This window comes from Arachis ipaensis, chromosome B4 (assembly GCF_059453495.1).
Source record: "Arachis ipaensis isolate K30076 ecotype BB chromosome B4, ASM5945349v1, whole genome shotgun sequence".
Classification (NCBI taxonomy): domain Eukaryota; kingdom Viridiplantae; phylum Streptophyta; class Magnoliopsida; order Fabales; family Fabaceae; genus Arachis; species Arachis ipaensis.
Genome location: NC_142439.1, coordinates 25,376,665 through 25,399,291, shown reverse-complemented (window position 1 = coordinate 25,399,291; position 22,627 = coordinate 25,376,665). Strand labels below are relative to the sequence as shown.

The 22,627-nt window shown below is 27.8% G+C and overlaps 1 protein-coding gene, 1 long non-coding RNA gene and 1 pseudogene across 4 annotated transcripts; 2 read left to right on the top strand and 1 right to left on the bottom strand.

Moving 5' to 3' along the window:
• The first annotated feature begins 2,456 nt into the window (after positions 1-2,456).
• On the top strand, positions 2,457-6,106 carry LOC107639206 (rust resistance kinase Lr10-like; annotated as a pseudogene). Its single transcript, XR_015880538.1, has 2 exons — positions 2,457-2,594; positions 4,615-6,106. The product of XR_015880538.1 is annotated as a rust resistance kinase Lr10-like (transcript).
• On the bottom strand, positions 5,035-7,062 carry LOC148566967 (uncharacterized). 2 transcript variants are annotated; one of them, XR_015880539.1, is made up of 3 exons: positions 6,434-7,062; positions 6,121-6,212; positions 5,035-5,763 (listed from the first exon to the last, which is right to left on the bottom strand). It is a non-coding gene; the product is annotated as an uncharacterized LOC148566967 (long non-coding RNA). The 2 variants fall into 2 exon arrangements; XR_015880540.1 differs by lacking the exon at positions 6,121-6,212.
• A 9,358-nt stretch (positions 7,063-16,420) lies between these two features.
• On the top strand, positions 16,421-22,069 carry LOC148566966 (uncharacterized). Its single transcript, XM_088484501.1, has 9 exons — positions 16,421-17,152; positions 17,265-17,448; positions 17,545-20,603; positions 21,143-21,220; positions 21,312-21,421; positions 21,514-21,570; positions 21,678-21,714; positions 21,813-21,877; positions 21,988-22,069. The coding sequence occupies exons 1-9, from the start codon at positions 16,421-16,423 to the stop codon at positions 22,067-22,069; spliced, it is 4,404 nt and encodes a 1,467-aa protein (XP_088340627.1).
• Positions 22,070-22,627: the final 558 nt, after the last annotated feature.

Below are 22,627 nucleotides of genomic sequence, written 5' to 3'. Positions count from 1 at the left end.
ACAGTCACCAAAAAAAAAAAGAGATTTAATATCCATAATTTTACATATATAATATTTAAGTGTAATTTTGATGTATTGATATTTTGATAGCGTAAAATATTTTAAGCAGTCACACAATTATATTATTTACATAATTAATATAAAAAGTAATTATTTTTATTGATGTTATATTACGTAATTGGATACATAGGTAAAATTATTTTATACTAACAATATAATAAAATTAATTTCTAAATATTTATAATTATACATTTGTTGTATCTAATAATATTATTAATTATTGTTAGGAAATTATTTAATTTTTTAGTTTGTTTGTGAATAATACATATATTAATTATAATTACAAATGATGTTATTTTTAAATTAAATGACCTATATAACGGTGATCTTATTTATTGTTATAAATGTTAAATTGAATAAGTCATAATTATTTTTTATTTGGAATTAAATGAGAATAAAATAAGATATTATTTTTTTGGGCTTTAAATACTATTTTTATCTGGGTTTTAGGAACAGTGACTTCAGGATTTTGGTCTCCAATATATCAAATCTTAACAATTTTTTTTCACGAAAGAAGTTGCAATTTAGCGGCCCTATTAGAGATAGAGAAGATTTTGATTGAGGAAGATTGAGGCAACTCTTCCATTAATTTCTAATTACGCTTATGATATATAATTTTTGTAATTCAATAGGGATAATCTGGATTATAAAATAATTTATTTTAACATTATTTTAATAGTAATTAAAAAATATAAAATAAAATAACTTTAACACAAAAATTTATTATTTTTTATCAATAATTATTAGATTACTAAACTAAAAAAATTTAAATTAACGGTGAAGTAACGACAAAAACTAATAAATTCTGATTATCCTAGTATTTCTGTTTCAAGCTTGTTAACGAAGAATGCTAGGGGCAAACAAAATTTGTAATGTATAGCCATCAATTAGCCATTATTAATATTTTTAATGGTGTGAGATGACATCTAATAATGTAAGATTATTCATTTTCCTTTTTATGATTAAGTGCTGACCAAATTTCAATAAAAATGTTCTGATCTTGTATGTCCGTAAGTATTCGGTAACATGGATAGCTTTTCATGTTAAGTTTTCAGTTTTCTCTTAACTATATTTTGATTGTCGAATATTCTTTAATTTTCCTCTTCTTCACTTTGTTCCTTACCACTATATTACTTTAGTTGAAAGTTTCATTTGCTGAGTAATGTCAAGCTCAAGAGGAGATTTAACTTAGACTCTTTGGATTTTGTGAAAAGAACTTGATTGCAATAGTTATAAATATACGGGAAATGGCTCTCTTGACAAGTATTTATTCAAACAAGTTAAGGCTTTGGAATTTGAAAAGCTTCATGAGATTGCGGTTAGAACAGCATGAGGCAATGCTTATTTGCATGAAGAGTGTCCACAAAGAATAATCCACTATGATATTAAGCCGCCGAAAATTCTCTTGGACATGAATTTCAATCCTAAAGTTGCGGATTTCGGATTGGCCAAGCTTTGCAACAGGGATAATACTCATATATCCATGACGGGAGGCAGAGAAACCCCTGGTTATGCTGCACCGGAGCTTTGGATGCCTTTCCCTGTGACTCACAAATGTGATGTTTATAGCTTTGGGATGTTGTTGTTTGAAATCATTGGTGGGAGAAGAAATGCTGATACTAATGTTCCTGAAAGCCAAGAGTGGTTTCCAATGTGGGTTTGGAAAAAAAATTGATAGTGGAGAATTACAGGATTCAACATTAGTGTCTGAATTATTATTGTTGGAGAAACATAAGGAGATGGTAGAAAGAATGATTAAGGAGTGACTGAAGATATATACATATATACTCCTTAAAGAAAGCTTTCTACGACTCGGTCATTCTGTAAATTATTTTGCTTATCTACCAATTTAATTAAGTCAATTTAATAGAGTTTTATTTAATTTGTATCTATTTTCAATGTAAAATATTTTCTGCATCGAAAATGTTTGATAACCAAAGAAAATTAGTCAAAAACAGCCATAACTTACCTTATTTGGCATTTAATTTATTAATTGTTACGACGATTAATGAATGCTAAATAAGACAAGTTCTGGCAAGTTCTTGCATATATACATTGTCATTTAATTGTTTATCTCTCTCCCTCTCTCACTCGAGTTGTTGTGCATATGGTTTTAAAATTGTGATAACTTTTACCTAGCAGTAGCATAACCCTTAATTAAAATATTTATTTTTTCTTTGTGATGGATCGGATCGAGTTGACCCAACCTGCTCCGAAACAAAACAAGAATTACAAGAAGTCAAGAACAATAACAATTCAAACGCAAAGTGCACACGCTACTTACATCTATCATCACCTAACACTGGGTACCAGCGAGTACCGTAACGCTGCTGCTACTAAAAGCTTCATAAATGCTACGAAGAGGTTTTAGGTAGTTGAATCTTCCTTCCATGATATATGATATGGTAAACACAAAAGTTCTCAACACAACTTTCAGTTGTATTATTCAATATGCAGAGAAACACATTATAATTCCTTTTAACTTCTGAGGAGCTCTTTCCGGTGGACAAAGTTGTGTTCTCCTTGTCACGAGAGTAATCATACTATTCTCTCTCTATTTACAGAAAAATAGTAGTTATGCTGCTTCTTTTTGTTGTTTCTTTCTTTCTCGATAGTTTTTTTTTATTTACTTAAAATATTTTATGTCAGCTGATGTCATGAAACCATTTTATATCTCTAAGATCGATACTATATTTTATAATTTTCATAATTCTGATGCCCAACGTTTTTAAAGTCTATTTTAAAGGCCTTTAAAATTATGCTGATATTGTCAAATTCGATTTTGATAAAAGCTTTGAGGTGTATGTATTAGAGAAAATTTTCGATATCGCATATAACACCATATATATGTTCAAATCAGGAGATGTGAAAGATAAAAACATCTTGCCTTTAGACTACTCTACTATATCGCATACTGTTGGTTTAAAAAAGAGTTTTGCTTATAAAATTAAATATGCATTTTTTTTGTTTTTCATACAATTTAAAGGGTCTTGACAATTAAGAACAAATTTTATAAATATAAAAAAATTAGTCTCTAAATTACATATTATACATTTCTGTATATTTATGCATGTTAAAGTAATCAATGATTAAAAATAATTAAATCTATTTTGATAGAATAATCATATCTACAAAAATCTAATAATCAAACTTTTTTATGTCAATATATTAAATTTGTTATAAATATCAAATACGTATATTTCAATAGTTAATTAGAGATTAATTTTTTATATGCAGTAGTACTTGAATTAAGAATACTCAAATAAATAAAAATGTTTTATAGAAATGACTTTTTTTGGCATTTAATATCTCATTAGAAACATAAATACTTTAGTTTTTTCGATATAAAATTATTCTACTTTTTCTAATCTTAACAAAATCCATATAAATATTAGTATTGATTTTTTATTTTAGTAAATCAGTAAATGCTAATATGGTTCATTAAATGATGACTAGTAGAATGTTAACATAACAAACCAAGACATGGCTGTATTAATATAGAAAAGGGGAAAAATATAGGTAAGCAACAACATTTTTGAACAATGTGTGAACAATGTGAATAATAGAGTTAAAAGAATAAATTAATTCTAAATTTAATTAGTAACATTAAATTAGGGTGTAGTGTCTTTTAATTGAAACAACAATGCTAGGGAACCAAGAGGGTACCAGTCAAAAACCAGCCAAATATTTCTGGGTGAATCTAAAATCTTGTGGATGGTGTTTATGCTAGGCATTAGGATTTTTTTTTTTTCTTTGTAAATTGGATGATTTTGAATCTATTTTCTGATTTATCATGTTTTAGACATTTGGAGAGAAGGATGGTGAAGAGACGGAAGCATTGTTGAATCAGTTTCCGTGATTCACGTTGTAATGATACTGAACGTATCTCCTCCTAATTTGAATATGTGGTGAAACATTTAATAAATAATATTTTAAATCATAAATAAATAAAACTAATTACTATATTTATAATTAATTAAGTTGTTCTATTCTTAGCTGATTTGGAATTGGTTCATATACTTTTCCTAATTGAAATGGACCAATTTTAAGACTCGTTGTTGGTGTTATTCAAATAAATCATTGGTTAATAATTTTAGTGGATTTGGATCCTCTAAAGTTTGAATTTCACTTTAGAGAGTAAAATGTAATCTTCTACCCTTGAATAGTTTCTCTTTCATATTTATTATTGGTCCCACCTATAAAATCAATGGTGAAAGATCACACTTTACTCTCTAAAGTGAAATTTAAACTTTAGAGGATCCAAATCCGTTTTTAGTTACACTAAAGTAAATATTTAATTTAATAAAATAAAAAGGCTATGAACCAAATATTTTAACCAATAATGGGTTATAATGTTTCCATCAGGTTAAGTTTTTCTGTATCTCCATAATGACAACTTGAATTTTTAATATATTCGTCTCTATTTATTGGTGGATTGTTGAAAAAGAAATGCTTAAGAATATCTAGAGCGGAAATGCAATTAGCTAATTAGCCTTACGTTGTTGTGTGTTAGTTTAATTTTTTGGTTTCTAATTGATGGCCAAAACAATGCAGTTATGGGGTTGGGCCTCTTAGTTGGGTTGTATTTAGCATGCCGCGGAAGTTTTAAGGAGGACATACCTAAGTTCCAAAGGCATCACCAGCAGCAACCACAATTTGCTGCGCTCACTATAGTAAAGTTCTTGAATGATATCGAAAATGAGAAGCCAATCAGATTCACTCATCAGCAACTTCGAATTGCAACCGATAACTACACCAATTTGTTAGGCTCGGGAGGTTTTGGAACAGTTTTCAAAGGAATTTTCAGTGGCACCATGGTGGCTGTGAAGGTTCTGCATGGAACTTCTGACAAGATCATTCAAGCACAGTTTATGGCTGAAATGGGAACGCTTGGTAAACTCCACCATTTCAATCTTGTTCGCTTATATGGATTTTGTTTTGGAAAAGACTTGACAGCGTTGGTTTATGAGTGCATGGCAAATGGTTCTCTTGACCAGTATTTGTTAAAAGAAAACAATACATTAGGGTTTGAAAAGCTTTTCATGAGATAGCGGTTGGAACTGCAAGAGGCATTGCTTATTTGCATGAAGACTGCCAACAAAGAATTATTCACTATGACATTAAACCGGCCAATATTTTGTTAGACCGGAATTTCAATCCTAAGGTTTCCGATTTTGGTTTGGCAAAGCTTCATAACAGGGATAACACTCATATATCTATGACCGGTGGAGGAGGAGGCAGGGGAACCCCCGGTTACGCTGCGCCGGAGCTATGGATGCCGTTCCCGGAAGTAGCACCTTTAGGGACACCAGGGGAGTCAGGAAGTCCTAAAGTCGCAACTCCACTACCTGCCTTAACAAGAAAAGGATCTGCGAGGCCATGATAACATCCTTCAAATTTGATGATCTTCTCATTTTCGGTATAAGCTCGAGCCAGACGAATTACACCCATTCTCAACTCCCTTAAACCATTTCTTCCTAATCTCTTCTGACTCAGCCTTCCAAAACAGTACCCCATTGATGTAAGTTTTGTGATTTGTTCCTAATTGTAAGACTTATGGGGAACAGACTTACTGCAAATTGTCAACTGCTAAGAGAATGTTCACATGATTAATATACTTACAACAACAACATTTACAAGGGAAGTCTTCCAGCATTCTGGAGTCCTATCAGAGATAGCTCTATTTCCTGCTTGAAGAATAGGCTGCAATCATATTCATAATAACATAGTAAGCTCAAGCATTTCAGATAAAGTGATCCACTATTAGAGTTCAAATTAGATGATGCATCATACTAAGATATGAATCAACTTAAACAGGTTTATTGAAAACAAAAGACATTGCAACAAATAACATGCGAATAAATGGACGCTTTAAAACAAATTTAGAAGTGCTATGTAAGGATCAAAAGGATGATCAACAATGCTCTGTCAATTATAAAGTCTAGTGTCTTTGTTAATCCCTACATGTATACATATATATAGCAATATTAGTCAACATTCAATTTTGACAAAATAAATAAACATGAAATAGGTGATGCTTTTTTAATTTGTTATGCTTACTTTCATTTGGTCTTGATCAGATGAAATTACATAGTTATATGCACTAAGCAAATTGAGGGCTTCATCTTCCTTAGATATGCTGGTGCTAAAAACTGTATTCTTTCAAGATAAGGTTTAGAGATCTCAATCAGAATCTAATTGGGTTGACTGAATTAGAAAGATATGAGAAAACGCTATATTCTGAGGAAGAGAAGAATGGTACATTAGGGTCTGAATGATATAAACAAACTCAAATTCATTAACCTTGATTTCAAATTTATACCCTCCAAAAAGATAGAGAATGAACTATGAAGTGTTGTTTAGTAGTGTTTACCTCTGGAAGCATTTACGAGAGCGAAGAAGCTCTGTTCAAGGTCATGGATGAAATCACCTTGCTTCTTTGACAAGAAGAGCTTGATGCGACGGTAGCTCTCAAACATGGTTCGAACCTCATCTTTGTTCCTCTGCTTGGTGACGACCTCATCCTGTGACAGAGGCGGAGGAGGAGGAGTAGGCAGACGAGCTAGGGTTTGAGGAGATTGTGGCGGCGGTGCTAGCGGCAGTGGTGTGGAAGTGGGGATTGCGGGAGAGTGTCGTGCTTTCGCTTCTTCAATGGCTGCTCGGCGGACGCCATTGGTTATGGTTAGTGCCGCTGAAATCGGTGCTGTAGTTTTATAAAATCGCGAAGGTAGACGAAGGCGACGAAGACGGTGGCGGAGAAATGCACATTAGGGTTCGAAGGGAAACGACGCGAGCAATACATAAAAGAGCCGGAAAGGGGTGTGACGAGACAATGGAAGTTCAGTGCAATGGAGGTTTGGTGCGGCGGCGGTGCAAGGCTGAGAAGCGATGCTCTGTGACGCACAGTGAGAGAAATCGAGCAGAGAGACAGAGAGAGAGAGGGGATAGGAAGAGGAGAGAAGAAGATGAAGAAGGTTAATCCTTCAAAGGCGTGATGAAGAACAATTTTGGTTCTTTGTTTTTTAATATATTTAAAGCAGATGAGGAATAATTTTTATTTTTTATTTTTTTAATATGTTTTTATTTTATTTTTTCAATTATTTGAATTTATAAAATTAGGATTAATTGAACTCTAAAATTTGATTAATTTAAAAAGATATTTTTGTTTAATCATATAAAGAAAAGATGTTTAAGTTTTTTTATAAAATTAAATAAATAAATATTTTTTATTTTTATTTAATTAAAAGGGTGTTTTAGTAAAAGTGGTGATATACTATATATTTAAAAAAAAAAAATTAAATGCTGACGTGGAAACTAAATTCCACATGTCATATTATTATTTGTCCATATCTTAAACGTATCGGTACGTATTAATTTATTATCGTACCGTAGTAATCACCTAAAAATTATTAAATGATAATTTAATTAAATCTTTTAGATTATTTAATGATTTTTAGTTATCTAACTTTATGTAAAATTAAATGCATTTAAATTTTCACCTAACATTAAACTCTAATCGATATATAGAAAAATATTATATCTCTAATCTTAACAAATACAAATGCGTGTTGGCTGGTGCCCCATCAATCGTTTTCATCTTTCCTTATCAGTTTTGACGGAATGACAATTCCGTTTAATGTTGATATGTCGTTACTTATTAAGACGAAGGAAAATTTCCAGGAATCCCAAATAAATTAATGTCTTAGGCGGAAGGTACCACGAAAGTTCAAAACCGAAGAATAGTATTTGTCGTTGATTGGAGGAATTACGCGTTTAATCAACATCTATAACAATATCTATAACAATATATATCTATAACAATATATAATGGCAATACATGGGTTTGGTGTCCAAAATTTTTTTCCAATACTATCCTTTCTAATCAACTTCTCCACTTAATGTCAGTTATCTCTGAAAAACTCCCATCACTTCACTTTGACGTAATTTTCACCTGTTACTTCTTACCCATTTTTCTCTTCTCATCTCATCTCTTATTAATATTATTGAATACATTGATAGATTTTAAAAATACATTAGACTTATGCCAATAATAGATTTACTTTTAAATATTCAGATATTCAAAACAATAATAAAATTGGTCCAAATTTAAGTAATAGATAGAACAATAATAATATTAGTGGTATAAATTATTATTTTTTAAAATCTTTAATTCATACTTAGTAAATTTTTAATTATTTCTAATATACTATGTTATATATATCTATAATACAGTATATTATGATTGTTAATTGTTCACTTAAAAAATTTACACTATTAATTTAATATTTGAATTTTTTCTTATTATGGTACTATTTTAATGTACTCTAAATTTTTATTATGTATTTATAATTTTGATAAAAATCATTCTTAAAAGAAATATTAATCTTATTTTTGAAGTTTTTTTGTCCAGATAATATTAAATCATTTATATTAAAATATTTATGAAATTCAAAAAATATTATTTATATGTTAAAAATCTGTTTTTAGATATTCAAGTATTAGAATTGGTCCAAATAATATTCTAAATGATGATAACATTGGTTAGTTGTGTATATATATTTCATTAGTTTGTTAATTTTATCTTTTGAATTATTTTTTATTATGGTACTATTTTAATTTATTCTAATTTTTTATTGTGTATTTATGATTTTAAAAATAATCATTAGAAGAAATATTAATTTTATCTCTTAAATTTTTTAGCTTTGACAATATTAAATAATTTATATTAAAATATTTAGATAATTCGAAAACTATTATTTATACTATAACAAAATAACAATATACAAAAAAAAAATATGGGAGTTTGATGTTCAATTTTTTTTATTCAGTAAATTCTGCTTGACAGTTGTTATATAAAATATTTATTTAAAAATATTGGTAATTTTTTATTTAATTTATACGGTAAATAATAATGTTTTATGTCATTTTATTTTATTTAATATCAAATAAATTTATATTTGAATTTTCTTTTATTCTTTTTGAATTGAAATAGTCTCATTGCATGATTGACAACTTTGATTTCTATTATAATAACTATTTTTTCTATTATTTTCTATTTACTATTTTTTATTTTTGTCATAATAACTATTTTTTTTATCTATACCAATATATAATGGGATAGAAAAGTTTGGTATCTAATTTCTTCTCCCTATTTTACCCCTATTTCTTTTTTATTTTTGTTACACACTGAATTCAATATAACAAATTGTTACCACGTCCTCAATTTTTTATTTTTTTATAAAAAAAGAATTTATCTCACAACAGAGTATTAAACTGATTCATTTTCAACCCACGACATATTTTAAAACTGATTTACTTCCAATAAAAAACTGCTCCCACTACGTACTCAATTTAAAAACTGAAACCCCAACAGAATTAAATACTTTTTTTACTTTCAATTTTGGTCTCGCAAACCTTTTTCTTTTCTGCATCTTGCTATCTTTCTGACAAATAGAAATGGAAACTTCATAAAATCAACAATCACGTCAACGTCGATCCACTTGAACAGAATATGCTAGGCGGAAACTTCAGAAAATCAACAATCACGTCAAGTCGACCTACTTGAACAGAATATGCTAGGCGAAGAAGACAACATGATCGAAGAATAAAGACAGCAACTCATCGGGAGATGATTCAACAAGGAAAATAAGTTGTCATATCAACTGACTCCAATTCCAACTCCAATGCCAAACGCAGGTAGAGGTACTCGATTAACTACAAACATAGGAGTAGCCTGATTGACTACAATTAGACAAATGAGCAGAACCACCACCCATCATCAATTTGATACCGGTAATACGATAACTAATTTTCTTTATTATGAATTCAATTAGTTTTTAATAATTATATTTTACTTTTGAAACATACAGAAATAGAAACGCATGACAATGGAACATGCACAAGTAACAGAAATCTATAACAATATATAATGTGGATACAGAGTTTTTTTATCCAAATTTACTTTAGATAAAAGAACTTTCACCGTTAACAGCAAGTGTTCTCCTATCTTATTTTTATTCTATATTTCACTAATAGTTGTAGAAAACGTAACATCTTCTTCAATTCTTTATTCCAATAATTTATCCATTTAATTAATTTTATCCGTTTTTAAATTTTCTTACTTCTCTTTTCAAGTCTGAATGTGCTTCTCTGTATGTAACAATTATTTGGATGAATTTTTGTAATTTTCTGAACTAGATAATGACTATGCCAAATGTTAATTTTCGACGCCATGTATGAAAGGAGGAAAAAAATAATTAGGGGTGATAAATAATTTTTTTATGGATCTTATCGTTTTATTTTTGGTATATTCTTTATGTGAATAGTTTATACCAAGTTTGATCTCATTATTCAATTTTTAGTGCTTCTCCTCTCACCATTAGGTGCACTCTTCTATATTATTACTGTTGCCATCATTCTCCTTCCTTGAATATCGTGATTGTATCGTCTCCATCTTTTCCTCGCTTTCATTTACTACAATTGCAAATTTTATACCATTTCACTGCGTATATTAATTTCACGCATAACTTTCACCTTCATTTTCCTTTCTCTTCAGTTTACTTACCAAACTGTATTCATTCTTATATATTTTTAATCTGTCTTTCACATACAAAGTTTTCTCTCATCAATTTAATTTTAAAAAATGATTATTTTTTTATCTGATATTTATTTTTTAATTTTTTTTGACATGTATATACCTATCAATAATAAACTGAAGAACTCTCATAAATTATTTTGTTAACTCATTTTTATATATTTTTAATTTGTCTTTCACATACAAAGTGATGAACAAAAATAAGAGCTGCCATAATGGTATTATGGTAATTGATTGCGGTTGTGGTTAATAGAAGAAGAAAACAAGAAAAAATAAAAACAATACAACATAATAGTGACGGTGAGACGATAATACTAATAGTTATCCATGTAAAAAGAATGATAAGAAAAAATGATAGTGTATAATATGATAAGATGATATAATCAAAATAAAAATTAATAATTTTAAAATAATAATAAAACTAAAAATAATTAAAGATGTTTAATATAAGATTAAAAAATATTTTTTTATCTATTCGAATTATACATAAAAATAAAGAGTATTTTGAATATAAACTTTTAAATTTGCTTCAAATTAAATAAGATTGAGAAAATAAATAAATAAATTTAATATATAAATAACTAATTTGTAAACCATGTTAGTAAATCTTTATCTTAATTTTAGTATACATAATAATAATATAACTTTTTACGTTTTTTAATTTAAATTTAATTATTTTATATTTTTTACATATCTTAAATAATTTAAAATATTTTATTTTTTTATAATTAATTTTTATTTATTGATATCAAAGTTATAATTTTAAAAATAAAAAAATAAAAATATTTTTTTAACTCAATAAAAAAGCGGCTGAACAGACACTTTCAGCCGCTTTTCTATTATTTTTAAGAAATTAATTTTATTTTTTTGTTAATATATCATTCACTCTTTAAATTTATTAGATAAGTATTTTTTATTTTAATGTTGATGTGATTTTATTTATATCATATTTTATTAAAATTAAAATTACTATAAACCGAAATATAATTCAAAAAATAATGATAATAACATTATTCTGATTCAAAAAGAGTATATATAAACCAAAATACATGATAGTTATTTACAAAAGATAATTTTTACTTAAATGTCAAATAAAAGTACTATTATTTTAATATTAAATTAAAAAAATATATTTTTTTATCTATTAGAATTATGGATGGAGATAAAAAATATTTTAGATATAAATTTTAAATTTTTTTCTAATTAAATAGGATTAAAAAAATAAATAAATTTAATAATATTTATAAATAACTAATCTTTAAATAACATCAATAAATTTTTATATTAATTTTATTACACATAATAGCAAATTAATATTTTTTTAATCTTACTTTTTAATTTAAATTTATTTTTTTAATATTTTACATGTTAAATAATTTAAGATATTTTATTTTTTTATAATTTTTTTTAATTATTATTAAATTTATAATTTTAAAATAAAAATATAAAATTAATTTCTTAAACTCAATAGAAAAGCGGCTCAACAGGCACGACAGTGCCTGGTGAGCCGCTAGTATGGAATAATGAAAATGGTATCAACGTATATAGTCTAGGCACAAGATAATGCTTCTCATTCATAAATGGCTGTAAATATTGTACGCCAGAAAATTAGAGGAGTTGAATCGTGAATATAAATAAACTAAAAATTTACGTGCAGTTATTTTAAAAATTGATATTTAAAAATAATTAAATAATTTAATTAAATTATAATTTAATATTTTTTAACTATTAACTATTTTATAATCAACTATTTTAAATTAGTGTAAATTTCTTGCGTTAGTTTTTTCCTCCGATCCTTTATTTAATTTTTTTTTCTAGCATTTTTTATTTTTTCTTTTCCAAATAATAAATATAAGACTATATCACAGTTAAATATAAAAACAAAAATCAGTTATATATAAGTTTGATAAAAATATTATTTGTATACCAAAATCAGCCATTAAAATCAGCCATCAATATATTTGTGTATAAATAATGTGTGGTTTAATTTATTTTCAATGTGTATTTATATTCCAACATGTATTTTATACTCATGACTGAGTTTGATGGCTGATTTTGGTGTACAATGTACATATAACATTACTCTAAGTTTAATTACTATGTATATGATAACTAAAAATAGGATATGTCTAAAATGAGCACAATAATTATGTGCTTATTAAATGTGCCATATTTATATAAACCGTTAGATTTTATTATATGAAAATCAAAGGTTAATATAAAAGAAGAGTATTAATAGACTCTAATAAATACAAAATATCCTAGTATATAAATAAATATTTTAAATGACAATACTTTAATACACAATACTTTAAATGACAACAAAACTTTTTATTTTTAAAAAATTAAATATATAAATATAAAATATATGAGTATTTTTTATTCATTAAGATTAATTATTATATAAAAAAATTTATAATATTAAAAATTTATATTAAAATAATATTTTAAACTGTAACATAAAAATATAAAATAATTTAAATTTTATTTTATATTACTTGATAAATAATTAATTAAATTATTATATTCAAAATTTATTAACTAACTATTTTTGTTAAAGATATTATTATATAATATAATTTTTTATTAAAATATTTTTAAAATTAATTTATTTAAAACATTATATATAATACATGAAAATATTAACTTTTTATTTTTTCAATTTTTAAAAAAAAAACGGAATAAATAATATAAATAATATAATTCTAAATACATGCCTATCACATTATATATTTATTTATATTAGTAAGACCTAAACTAATCAAACTTACTTAATTAAAAAGATAAAACATATAAATACAAAAAATATAAATATTTTTATTCATTGAAATTAATTATTATGCAAAAAAAATTCTATAATATTAAAAAATTATATTAAAATAATATTTTAAACTGTAATATAAAAATAAAAAATAATTAAATTTTATTTTATATTATTTGATAAATAATTAAATTATTATATTCAATACTTATTAACTAACTACTTCTGTTAAAAATATTATTATATAATATAATTTTTTTATCAAATATTTATTAAAATATAGTTTATTTAAAATATTATATATAATACCTGAAATGTTACTTTTTTTATTTTAAAAAAATTGAATAATAATATGTATCAACTATGTATATGTATCATATATGTATGTAATAGTGACTGATATAAAATTGGTATATATTCATTTATTTTTTAGACTCTCTAATATATATGCCACCTTATGACTCTCTCTTCTAATCTTTTTTATTCATATTTATTTTGTGGTAATATTAAATAGATAATAATTTAAAATTATTTTTTAAATTTAACATTTATAGTTTTATACATATAATATTTATAATTATATATTTATAATAAGATGATTTTTTTATTTTTATTATTTCTAAAAAAATTGATGTACAAATTTCTTTCACAAAATAGTTTTCATCATATATAATTTATTAAAAATATATTTTGTTAAATTCAAGAATAAAATATATAATTTTTAGTTTTAATGTAACAAATTTAATATATTATTTGATTTCAATGTTATTATATTATTATAATTATTTAATATATAAAAAATTAATAGATAGTATATATATATATAAATATTAAAAAGTAGAAGTTTTTTATTTTAAAAAATATAAAATAGATAAATAAAAATATAAGTATTTTATATTTATTAGGATTAATTATTATGTAAGACAATTTTTATAATATTAAAAAATAATATTTTAAACTACAACATAAAAATATGAAATAATTAAAGTTTATTTTATATTACTTGACAAATAATCAAATTATTATATTTAAAATTTATTAAATAATTACTTTATTAACTATATTATTATATAATATAATTGTTTATCAAAATATTGTAAAAATAAATTTATTTAAAAAATTATATATAATACATAGAAATATTAATTTTTTTTATTTTTAAATTTTTTTAGAAAAACTAAATAAGTAATAGATCATCTGGTTAGTATCTTTATATGCTTTAAACATGTAAATACATCGATATAAGTTAATTTGTCTGCACATCAAATCTTCTTAACATAGAATATTAACAAAATTAACTAACTTAATTAACACGTTTTATTTTATTGCTAAGCGCTAATATTCTGTTTTTTCAAAAAGGTAGATAACATATGAATTTTGCATTGTTTTTAAATATAGGTGTACATCAAGACACCGTTACAACTACTAATTCAAATTCTCAACCAATTGCTTCTTATGAACCAACTATAAACAATACTAGAAGTCATGCAAATATAAATGGTGAGTACTCTATTTATATTTTTAATATTTTATCATCATCATCATTATATAATAATCATTACTATATAAACTGTGATTAGTTAAACTTATTGTATTATTATGCTTATTAGTTATCGTAATAACAAATGCATTTTTTTATGTTTATTATATGTACTGCTTATTATATATTGTAACCAAAATTCTGAATTTAATAAAAAAATTTAAATTAAATACTTAACAAATAAAATATTTAAAATAATTGATACATTCATGAAACTAATAATACTAACAATAACTATATAATAAAATTGTTGTAACAACATATATCTTTTAAAATTAAGGAACAAAAAGTGAACAAAAAAAAATTAAACACAAAAACAACAATTAATAGATACTACAAAAATATTGATGTCCTATTTCATGTATTTAAAAATAAACTGTATAAATTATATGGGTCCTTTTTATTATAAGGTCATTAACAAATTAAACATTTAATAAATGGTGAAATTTACAAATAGCACAAAGTGTTCTAATTTCTTAAAGATAAAAAAACCTAAACATTATAAATAAAAGTTACAAGTCAACACGTAACTAAATAATGTAGATCTCAAATTAAAAACATAGCTAACGGTATATACATTCTTATCAGTTATAAAATTTTTTTTTAATGAATCACTGATTTAAGTATTAACTCAAAAAAATGCTACTACATCGTTTATCCAATAGCAAAAACTATGAGACACATAATATTATTTAGTGATGCAAAATAAATTTTAACATTGTTATAGTTACTAAGAAACTAGGAAATAAACCCTTGATGATAACAAGATTATCAAATTAAAATTTAATAATGTATAAAATATTATAAACATAAACACCACCAAAAATAACAAAATAAAAAAACACCATGTATGTTAACCATAAAAAACTATTTATGCAATTTTAATGGACAAATTTTTTATTATATCGTTAATTTATCATAATAATTTTAAAAAATATAATTAAAATTATTACAAATTAGAGGTCAACATTCAAAATTTTCATAAAATTAAATAGCACATAAAAACACAATAAAATTATATCATTTTAAAAATATTCTTTGTATATTTCAGTATAACTCAGAATAAATATTTGCTCTATTAGTTTAGGCAATAGAAAAATATAGAAAAAGACACGACATTTTTAAAACTTGCGTTTAATTTTGAAAACACAAACCTCAATTGAAAAGTTGTATATATATTCTTTGTTCACCCTTGATTTCACTATCTAAAATAATATGAAATAATTAATAAATTCTACCCGAGTACCTAACCATACAATTATTGGCACATGTAGGAAAAGAAATCTATAACATTATTATATTTTAATATTCCTATGCGAGTGCAGAAATTAGACACCATGTCCGAACATCCCACAATTGTGCTCGAAATTTTCAAGCGAATACAACAGTGCTTCAAACTACACTGCCTCCTACAAGGACATGTACACACTGTAATGCACGTCTGTTTCACCATGAAACATTTGACATGTGTTGCAATGGAGGAAAAGTCTCTTTGCCCCAAGTAAATGCTCCTCAGGAATTACTAGACATCTTCTTAGACCCTTCTGCAGAAGGGAACCATTTTAGGAAACACATTCGTGGTTACAATCATGTTTTTTCATTCACTTCGTGTGGTGTACACATAGACGAACAATTAGCTTCAGCAAGACATGGTATATATACATTCCGTGCTCAAGGATCAATGTACCACAGTATAGGAGGATTTCATCCGGATCAGGGGGCGCGGCCACGCTTCTTGCAACTATATATATACGATACTGATCACGAGTTACAAAATAGGATGCTGGAGAACACACAACTGCATGAAAGTTTGGTTTTGAAGCTACAACAATTGTTGCACCGATATAATCCTTTTATCCATGTATTCCGCCAGCTTGCACAACGACTAGATGTGCAAGAGTGTAGTTTGGTGATCAGAGAGCGACCTGCTAATCAACCACAATACAGTCTCCCAACTGCTTCACAAGTAGCAGCCATAATAGTCGGTGATGATATTGAAACAATGGTGCGAGGACGGGATATCAAGGTTCAAACCCATGCTGGTAACCTCAGAAGGATTCAAGAGTTTGTTGGGTATTACGATCCACTACAATATCCTCTTCTTTTTCCATTTGGAACCCATGGATGGGATATAAATACTCGAACTCAACGTGGAAACAAAGTATCATGCCGGACATATTATAGCTATATGCTCCAGGTACAAACTCCTATATTTGTTACATCATTTATAGACTTCCGTAGATGATAGTTTGTACCAATAAATGATTTCACAATTTCTAACAATTTTCTATAATCCTCAATATTCGTAGATCCGCCCCAATGATCACTCAACAGTTTTGCAAGCGGGGCGACTTCTTCAACAATATGTTGTTGACAACTATGTGAAAATGGAAACAGGCAAGTTAAGATGGGTTCGACAAAGACAAAGGGAACTTCGAGCTGAACTGTATCAAGGCTTGCAAGATGCTTTGCACACAGGAGAGAATAATGCTGGTAATTACTCAACTTAACGGCCACATGATTGATCATTACGTGTTCCTAAATTTAAACTTTAAAACTAATAATACTTTTCTCTAAAATCTGTTTTAGAAAATGTTGGCAGAAGAACGATATTACCATCGTCATTCGTGGGCAGTCGTCGAGACATGACTCAACGGTACGAGGATGGAATGGCTATTGTTCTTAAAGAAGGCAAACCGGATATTTTTCTAACTATGACATGCAATCCATCATGGTCAGAAATAGCTTCGGAACTCAGTCCTACTCAAACTCCACAGGATCGTCCGGATCTGACAACTAGGATTTTCAGAGCCAAGTTCGAACAATTAAAACAGGATGTTATTACCAAAGGTGTATTGGGAAAGGTGAAAAGTTATATTTATGTCACCGAATTTCAGAAAAGAGGATTGCCACACGTACATATGTTGCTAATCTTAGAAAACAATGACAAATTGAGTGATCCTGACCAATATGATAGTTTGGTCCAAGCGGAAATACCATGCAAAGAAACAGAACCACACTTACATGAGGCAGTGCTAAGGCATATGGTCCATGGTCCTTGCGGAACACTAAATCAATCTTCACCGTGCATGAAGAACGGTCAATGTAAACGCAACTACCCAAAAGAGTTTGTACCAGAGACACGACGAGGTGATGACTCATATCCTCAATATAGGAGGCGATTTGATACTCCAATTCCTATCAACCAAAATGTCACCATTGACAATAGATGGGTGGTTCCGTACAACCCTTGGCTACTACTGAAGTATGATTGCCATATCAATGTAGAGATATGTAGCAGTATCAAGAGCATAAAATATCTATACAAGTATTGCTATAAGGGACCAGACCGTGTGGCAATGGAGGTTCACAAAAGATCTCATTATGATGAGGTGCAACAGTTTATTGATGCAAGATGGATTGCCGCTCCAGAGGCATGCTGGAGGATATTTCGATTCAACCTTTACCGAATGTACCCATCAGTTGAGAGGTTGCAAGTTCATTTGCCAAATCAACATCAAGTGAGCTTTTATGAGCACCAAACTATTTCTGAAATAGTTAATAATGACTATTTCTCAAGAACAATGCTCACTGAATTCTTTGCACTTAATCGGGCCGATGACCAACAATCTAGACATCTTTTGTACAGGGAAATTCCAGAATATTACAGTTGGCACAGCAAGGAAAAAGAATGGCGTCGACGTAGGTCACAAAAGAGAGCTATCGGTCGGATCTATACCGTTTCGCCAACAGAAGGTGAAAAATTATATTTGCGTATTCTGTTGTCAAATGTAAGAGGCCCAACTGGTTGGGATGATTTGCTAACGGTCGATGGTGTCCAATATTCGTCCTTTAGGCAATCCGCTCAACATCGAGGACTGTTGGAGAGTGATAGTAGTATAAGATCATGTTTGGTTGAGGCATCCATTTTGAGAATGCCATGCGCTTTAAGAAGGTTGTTTGCCACCATTCTAATTTTTTGTGAGCCAACAGATGTAAGAAGTTTGTGGGACGAGTTTCTTTCATGTATGGTGGATGATTACGCATCAACAAGCACTACAACCTGCAATGGGTTGACAAATCGTTTGCTTAGGGATTTAAATGACATCCTCCTACAACATGGAAAACATATTGGACAATACGATTTACCAGCTCTAACCTCGGACAACGACAACGACAACTTCATGCCTAGAATTATTCAAGAAGAAATGTCCATCGAAGTTCCTCAAGAAGACCTGTGTTCTATAGAAAGATTGAATCATGACCAGTCTGCAGCTTTCAGGTGCATTATGAATACAATTGATCGAAGAGAAAGTGGAGTGTTCTTCGTGGATGGACCAGGAGGAGCAGGTAAGACATTTCTTTACAGAGCTATAATTGCAGACTTAAGAAGTAAAGGGCATATTGTCTTGGTAACTGCGTCCTCAGGAATAGCTGCAACTTTACTGCCTGGTGGTCGAACAGCTCATTCTAGATTTAAGATCCCAATCAATGCAGAGCCATCCTCCACGTGCAATATAAGTAAACAATCTGATCTTGCAAAACTGATTAGGCAGACGACCGCGATAATTTGGGATGAAGCGCCAATGACTAATAAAGAGACAATGGAATCACTGGACCGCACATTACGAGACATCTTAGAAAACAATACTCCATTTGGAGGGAAGGTGATGGTTATGGGAGGGGATTTTCGCCAAGTACTACCTGTTGTGCCGAAAGGAAGTAAGTCGCAAATGATTTCAGCTTCTATTGTTAAATCACATTTGTGGGCATTCACCAAAATTCTTCACCTGCGACAAAATATGCGATCCCTTAATGATCGTGATTTTGCGGAGTATCTTATGCGCATAGGGGATGGGATTGAGCCTACCATATGTGAAGACTTGGTACAAATAGAAGTAGGCATGGCAATACCATGGGAAGGTGAGGCATCGTTACACAAATTAATAGAAGAAACCTTTCCAAATTTGCAATCTCATGGATGGGATGCATCTTATATGGTGGAGAGGGCGATATTGACACCCAAGAACCATGATGTGCAACAGCTTAATGATATAGTCATCAACCAATTTCCGGGAGACGAACGAATTTTAGCATCCTTTGATGAAGTAGAAGGAGATACAAATAATCTGTATCAACAAGAATATCTTAACTCGATCTCCACAGGTGGATTGCCACCTCATATGTTGAAGGTAAAAAAAGGTGCTCCTCTGATGTTACTGAGAAACATAGATCCTAAGGCAGGCTTATGCAATGGCACAAGGCTACTGTGTCGAGGAACTTTTCAAAATATGTTAGACGTGGAAATCTTAACAGGTCATCACTCTGGAAAAAGAGCTTTTCTGCCTCGGATAAAACACAAAACAACTGAGAACTCAGGACTACCCTTTGTGCTTATTAGAAAACAATTTCCTGTAAGGTTGAGTTTTGCCTTGACGATAAATAAATCACAAGGGCAAACTATCCCTAAGGTAGGGATCTATCTCCCTAAACATGTGTTCAGCCATGGTCAATTATACGTTGCTCTATCTCGAAGTATTTCTCAGTCAACCACAAAAATCTTAGTCAAAGAAGGAACAGTAGATGGAAAAAGGGGACAATTCACAAAGAATGTGGTGTTCAAAGAAATTTTGTTACCTGCACCTCAGGTAATTTATGTCCTTGGCAAATATGTGAGCATTTTTACAAGTATAATCCGTGTATTATGTAATTTTATCATTACATAATCAACATTGGAATAGATAGTTTTGTTCACTAATTTTAACAACTAATGACTAAGATTTTTAACAGATAAATTGATATCAAGAGAGCTCATCAGCATATTAAAAGAGATAAGCGAAAGGAACTGGAACCTCTACTTATCCCAACAGGTATGCACCAACTACGATTCACATATATAAATTATAAAAATTATATCATACATCCTTAAAATATATCATTATTAGTTTTTTAATAAATTATAATTTGCAATGTTTGTATATACTTTGAAAAGAATTCAAAATTTGATTTCTTTAAATGTTGCTATCAATTTTATAATTTTAGCAATAAAATTATAAAAATTAAAATTTTAAAACTAATAAAAGGTAGAGGTATGTTTTATTTGGGATATATCATTACTTAATTCTAAAGTAATATATATAGGACACTACTGCAATATATTGTGATACATATATGCAATAAATTATAGGAAACAGGATTTCAATCGTTATGGAATACATGGAAGGATGAGCAATCAATTGCATCAATGAGACCAATCGACAATAAAGTAAGGATTACATAATTAATGACAGTGACAACTACACTGATGATACATATTTTTGTTTAAATGTTACTGATCAAACGTGCAATTGACACAGGTTCATCCAATCAAAATTTATTCTATTGGTTGGGGAGGTACAGTTAAAGCAGACAAAACTCAACTATGGAAGATGGTAAAAAGAGAAATATTGGAACAAAAAAATAAAAGGTAATGCAATAAACTTTTGTTACATAATAAATATTTCCGTCTATTTCGTCCTATATACCAACTATGTTAAAACTTTAACTCTTTTTTTTCAGCCATGAACTTAGAAGAACACAACTAACTTATTTCGAACCAAAACAATATCATTGCAGGTAATTATTATTAAAAAAAATTCCTAACAAAAAAATATGTAATTTCGTTTAATTTACATTTTGTCAATGATAAACAAGGATTAATGTCATTTCTTTTGTCCTTTCAGAAAGTTCAATGCAAAACAAGATGTCACAATTCTACAGGTTTTAATTAAATTCTTCTCTATAATAAGCAATCAATTTAATTGAATAAACCTGGAGCGTTTTATACGGTTATTTTTATGATAACCAAAATCTGACAGTTTTTCAAGATGCAAGAAGTTATTGACAAGGAGATGTATAATGAATTAAGACGGATTTTATCTAGGTACATAATCTTTGTATTCTCCTATTTTTTCAGTAATACTCTTATAGTTTGATATTTTAAAACAAAAAAAATAAGCATATTCATTTCTTCTATCCTTCCATTATTTGTAGGAAAATGCAGGTCTCTTCAGATTCAGAATCATATTTTGGCCTACCACTTAAAAAAGAAGAAGACAAACATGAATATCCATGATATTTAGAAAAAATTAATCTTTTGTAAATAACTAACATGCATTTGGGTTTATAGATATTTATAGATATATACTCTTTTTAAATTAGGATAATATTTTTGTCGTTGTTTCTGGAACTATATCTTTTACTGATAATATACATATATTTTTATTGTGTGCTTTTATAATTTAGCATTTTAAAGGTTTTCTATAGTAGTTTTACCCTCAACAGAATATAAAACAAATAAGGTTATGTTAATTTTAAAATGATGAAAAAAATATTTATTTGACAAATTTAAAGAATAAATGATATATTAATATCAACACTAAAATATGATATAAATAAGATCACGTTAAACTTAAAATTTAACAAATATAATCTAATAAATTTAAAGAATGAATAATATATTTTAAGAATAAAATTAAATTCTTCAAAACAATAGAAAAGCGGCTGAACAGGCACGTTAGTGCCTGTTGAGCCGCTAGTCAATATAATTAAAATTTGTTATGAATATCAAATACGTATATTCGTATGATAGTTGATTGATGATTAATTTTTAATGTACAGAAGTAGTTGAATT